Source organism: Dermacentor andersoni, chromosome 4, assembly GCF_023375885.2.
Source record: "Dermacentor andersoni chromosome 4, qqDerAnde1_hic_scaffold, whole genome shotgun sequence".
NCBI classification, from domain to species: domain Eukaryota; kingdom Metazoa; phylum Arthropoda; class Arachnida; order Ixodida; family Ixodidae; genus Dermacentor; species Dermacentor andersoni.
This window is the reverse complement of record NC_092817.1, coordinates 15056967-15062574: the sequence shown is the minus strand read 5'-3', so window position 1 is coordinate 15062574 and position 5608 is coordinate 15056967. Positions and strand designations below refer to the sequence as shown.

The 5608-nt window shown below is 46.5% G+C and overlaps 1 protein-coding gene across 1 annotated transcript; it reads right to left on the bottom strand.

Annotated features, from left to right (window-relative positions):
- Positions 1–2961: 2961 nt before the first annotated feature.
- LOC126535778 (uncharacterized) lies at positions 2962–4039 on the bottom strand. Its single transcript, XM_050182571.2, has 2 exons — positions 3780–4039; positions 2962–3382 (listed from the first exon to the last, which is right to left on the bottom strand). Exons 1-2 carry the CDS (start codon positions 3939–3941, stop codon positions 3080–3082), a joined length of 465 nt encoding a protein of 154 aa, XP_050038528.1. The 5' UTR covers positions 3942–4039; the 3' UTR covers positions 2962–3079.
- Positions 4040–5608: the final 1569 nt, after the last annotated feature.

Genomic DNA, 5608 nt, shown 5'->3' with positions numbered 1-5608 from the left:
TGGATGGATGGATGGATGGATGGATGTTACGAGCGTCCCCTTTCGAACCGGGCGGTGGGTTGCGCCACCAAGCTCTTGCTATTATACAGCTTAATGCCCTACCTAGGTTAAAAAAAGTAAAACAAAAAGGCACAATGAATTCCCACAACCAAATTTTCTGACCCCCTATTCTGAACTTTGTTTTTGTACGTCCCCGTATTTTGTCATTTCCCTACTTTTCTTCCAACAAACTTCCAATCGCCTCTTACAAATCTCTATTACATGTTTACTTTTCGCCTGCTATCGCTGAACCCAAGGGCTTCATGAGACCAGTGGTGCCTAAATCAACCGCTGGGCAGATGTCTTCACATTCTAATAAAACATGCACCATCGTTTCCCTAGCTTTACCGCAGCAAGCACATTGCTTCTTCTTCCTTCTTATATCTCGCTTTATAGGTGCGTGTTCTAAGGCATCCTGATCTCGCTTCGAAAAGTAATGAGCTTCCCTTTGAGTTATCATAAATTGTTTCTTTCCCGATTTCGTTTTTTCCTCTCAAGTAGTTACTCATGGCAGGTTTCTTTGCGGAAGTAAGGTTCCTGTATATGGTCCCGCAGGGAGCAGAGTTGCGCATAACTTTTCCAGCGCCGCTAGCGCCGCTATTCGCCGAGCGCTATCACGTGGTACAAAAATGACGTCAAATGTTCAACAGCGCCGCTGCGAAGCCAACTTTACGGGCGCGGCGCCTACTCGTTTCTGTCAGTGTCATCGAAATTGCGTGCGTTGCACTGATCGGCTCCGGGTTGCAGGCACGGTATTCGACGATATTAAGTTAACAGCTTTGGTGAAGTGGTAGGAAACAAATCATTTTGACACCTGCATTCCAGTATGACTGGGTGCAGCGCAGCAAACTGCACAAATCGCACGGAAGGTGGCAAAGCTTTTTACGCGGCGCCGTGCGGACGGACGAGACCAGCCAGCTCCGAAAGGGACCAGGATATGCAAGGTGCGTTCGCCTTGTTTACAGAAGCGAGTTCGGTTTGTTTACACTAAAGCAGCATTTATCTCGATTAACACTCCTGTACACGCTGAAATGCGTACGCCTGGCATGAGAGGTTGTTCACTTGAGCAATTTTCGGAGTATAGGGGCAGCGCGACACAGACGCAAGACAAAGAAGGGACGTCACGTCTCTTACGAACTCGCCCAATTTGCTGTGTAGCTTGTACGATTGTTCTGTCTATGCGGCTCTATAATAGCGTGTTCAAAACGGTAAACACTAGTAGATACGATTTGCCCGCTGCATCCTGGCTTTTCTGTACTCTGTTCTTTTTTTTTTTTTTGTCGGCGTTCTGATTTTTCATGTAAGGTCGATTAATGTACTCGTGTTGTTTCGTAGTATGCGAAATGTAACTATGTAGTATGTATGTATCGTGCGCTCCCGCTGATGAGACAGCTGTGATAGCTTCAGCATTTACCGCCCACAATATCTTACTTATTCGATCAGCCTTAGTCGACGTGAGGAATGTGAAATTATTTTTGTACGTTTAACAAGCGCTGTGTTATGGTAAATTAAACTGAGTAGTATGAAGAGATAAAGAAGATAAAGTGTTGTCATATTACAGTGTGCAATGTGTGAATAATTACTTTGCAAGTTTGCCATCTTATGTGATTAGTGCAACAAAAATAACTTGTTGTTACTCTTAATAACTTGTTGCCTTTTCACTGGCTTTCAATTCTGTCCCCAAGGCTCCAAGAACCAGCACTCATCCCCTGCTGCCACAAGCCGTTGCTCATCCACTCCTTTGTACGAAATAAATTTGATCTAGAAGCTCGTGCATATTGAATCTTTTTCCACTTGCAGATTTGCTGCTACGAAGAAGCTGTTAAGTTTGCGGTATGAGTCGTAGAAGTAAGCTTTGCATAAAATGTGCACATGTGAACATTTGAAATGCCTTTAAATCTACGTGCCCTTACCGCATATATCGAAAACGTCCAGCTGCTGTGAATGACGGTCATGGTTAGCGGTCACTGACATGACTGCAGGTACGATAGTTCTCTGGGCCACGATCATTATTCGCCTGGTTGCGGCAGCCAAAATGCGCTCACATAATTATCCACCACACGTGTGCGAGTTTTCTTGAAACACCCTTGAAAACATTTCTTGCCTTCCGGCCTGCGCGAGAAAACTTCATATGCGTGCTGAAAAACATTGCACCGCTTTTTGTTGCAAGGTTGTTGTTGCGGGCAGTTGGCACCCCTCAGGCTGGGCCAATCGTTTGAGCGGAGCCTGCATTAAAAAGTGTCATCTTGCTCACACTTGCGAAACAATTGCCGCATGTAGCTCACGACCAGCAGAGAAGAAAACCAATGGAACACCGCGCTGCATTTGCCTTCTGCGCGCTCGAACCATTGTTTCACTGCAGAGCTGGAACGCAATGGTGGATCTATGCGCAACTCTGCTCCCTGCAGGAGCATATACAGGGACACTACTGCCACCTGAGGTCCCTGAATAAAACTTGCCGCCACCCGCCACGGAGCACAGGCCACGCGATCACGCGTTCCCTTTCATAAAGGACCACCCTGTACATTTAATTTTGCAAGCCTTGATGCTGCGACGTCCGTTTTCTGCCAACTACGCTGGTTATTCTATTGGAGAAAATGAGTTCGAGTGATTGATTCAGTCGTTCATTGAGTACAACTTCGGAACATCATCCGAATGTATTCTGAGAAACCGGATCATGTGCGGGGCATCTAATGAAAATGTACGATCCCGTTTACATACAAGGAGAAAATTACTCTGTCGAACGCCGCGAACTTGTTCACCTCAGCTCAAAATCCGGATCACAAAGCACAAAGCATGCAGATGTCCTCATGGTAGTGTGCGCTTAAAACAGCAGCAGAATTGTACAGGCAAATAAACGTCAACTAAAGCCGACACCGGCAAAGGCGTAGTTGAGTGGAATGATGTGTTGCCAAAGGAGCAGCAGCGAACCTCGTGGGAAACGCAGCTGCCGATAGTAGTACACCGTGTGCTAGTAAACGTTTTTAATCAACCTACACGCTACTCGTCCATCATTATATCTACGCCCGGTCTGCCTTGCTCAATGGCTGCCACTCACAAGAACGTGACAGGCCGCTTCGCCTACAGTCGAGTCCTGCAGGGCCGTGACCTGGACGAAGTGTTTGGCAAGCGACTCGCTCGAGCAGCTGTAGCCGCCCGAGAAGTCCGCGTCGGCAGCCTGCACCTCCAGCCTGGATACCTTGAAGTCCTGGGCGTTGTACTCCGACACGGAGTATTCCTGCCAGGCGGACCATTGGCGCAACGCTGAACCGTCCTTGGTCCACGAGATCTTGGCTTTCGGATCAGCAAAGCAGTAGATGATAAAATTTTCTCCCTCTTGTACCTGCGCGTTACAATGGTGCACGACCCAGTGAGCAGAACTGCATGCTGGAATTTCCTACGTCTGCCACAAAGAGCCAGACCGAGGACTACGTCTCAGCGAGGGCGTTAGTCATAATGCCCCAGCTATCGAGATCACAAAAAAAGACGACTGATTGCGTTGATCGCCTCAAAGCAACACAGGGGCTACATGAGACGCCGTAGCGAAAGCTTCATGTTCAATTTTGACCACTTAGACGTTAACCTAAGGATCGCTACCGTAGCATTTTCCCATTACACCGTTATTATCATAATGGAGCCGCCACGAATCGCACCGGCGACCTCGATCGTCCTTGGCAGCAGAATTGAAAAGCATTCGAGCTACCACAGGTATTGCAGAAAACCATACGACGGCTTCTCACCTCCCGGTGGCCATAATAGCTGATGAATTTGCGCGGTCGGCCTCCAGAATGCTGCTCCTGCTGGCAGGAGACGCTAGACACCAAACTGGCCAGCGTGACCAATGGCCACAGGGGAATGCCAAGTCTTGAGCAGGCGAGACCACCCTTTGCCGGGAGTGGCATAAGCGAACCGTGTGCGAACGGAGTGGCCGCGTTTCACAGTGCCGAGACCGAAAAGCTGCTCAGGGGGCCGTTCGGAAGCTTGCTGGTCTCCTTCTTCTCCGAGCGCGAGCACGCGAGAGCGCATCATGGGGCACGCTGTACCTTCTTCTTTATTTTCTGACTGGCAATGGCTGGTTGCTTGTTCCTCGGTGAAATGCAACAACTCACTCTAGGGAATCCTTCATGAATCGGACCGTGCAAGGGTTCAAAAGCTAATCATAACTATAGTAATAGTTTGTAGGAAATAGTAGTAGCCAAGTTGTTGCCAAGCGCTTTTCGCTGCAAGACATTTGAGGTGCGTTGGAGTGAGAACAAAAAAAAAGAAAGAAAACAAGGAGGACGTGGAAACAGCGACGTTAACATTATTTTTATTTATTTTCATTTATGTTTTGTTATGATAATAACCGCCCGATTCTTGGCCTATCTCCCGCTGTAAGCGTGTGCCATTATTAAAAGAATGGAAAAGAGACGGAAAATGATGACAGAATGAATTAGCGATAAAGCATGATATTCAGGTTGAGATAGAAAGAAACAAGTAGAGTAAGGTAAGCGTAGGACATGTAACCGATGATCTGCTCGAGTAGCAACATGGGTGCCAAAGAAAACTGGTGCGGACGTCGCTCAATGTGCACCGTTTATAAAGCGTTTCATTATTATTTACGGATGAATGATTACGACTACCGTTTTTGCCGCGCCATGAGGAAGGTGTGAGCGTAATGTATGGCGCGGAATGTATTCAGAGAGGATTCGTTCTTTTTTATGTGAAACATTATTTCATTGCCTTTTACCTGGCCTTTTGAGGCAGGGTAGTGCAAGGCAAGGCAGGCAGGATTGCGAACTATAATTCCACTACATGGAATGAAATAATATTGCACCAGGCCTCCATTCCTTTCAAGGGAATGTATGCATGACGTAATACTATTTCATTCCTTTTAGGGTGGAGCAAGGCTGGCACGGATGCGAAATGGGGCTGTCAATTCGATTGTCATCACATAGAATCAGGGCGTGGCATTATACTATTCTATTTAATTTCTTGGAGCTGAATGCTCATACCACGAATATCTGCATGTTGCCATTCCATTCCTTTAATTCCGGCAATGTTCACGAGGCGTAAAACACTGTACTTGTAAAAAAAAGAACTCAAATAAAAACACTTAATTGTTACATTTCACAATTTTTGGTGGCTGACCTGTAAGTTTGCAACATTGTTCCTATAGTAGTTTAAAAATATTCGGTGGCAGAAGTGCGTAGCTCAACATAAGCATCCTGAATAAACTTATTCTGGTGGGCTTATCAGCTCACCAATGGAGCCTAGCTCAACATGGAGTGCGTCTGTGCGCTTCCTCTTCCTTGTTTCGCAAAATTGTGCCTCTAACAGTTCGGGATGATCTTAACTGGTACGCCGAGCGGATATTGAAGACAGATTTCTCGAAAGTGGTGCTAGTCTTAAATTCCTGCTAAGCAGGCAACACTTCATTACTGCTCTGCTTCAATTTCGCAATTACAGCATGTGACCTAACTTTAGTAATAAAGTCATTCAACACATATTCGATAATGAGAGAAGTTGTCGCAAATTGTTCTTGCTGCTAATATCCGCCTAGCGACATAACCTATCTTCAAGAAAAGGG

Bases quoted from the DNA above. Each gene is read 5' to 3' on its own strand.
- LOC126535778 (XM_050182571.2), bottom strand. From the start codon at position 3,941: ATGCCACTCCCGGCAAAGGGTGGTCTCGCCTGCTCAAGACTTGGCATT. The intron at 3,383-3,779 runs GTGAGAAGCCGT...TGTAACGCGCAG, and splicing joins GCTATTATGGCCACCGGGAG to GTACAAGAGGGAGAAAATTT.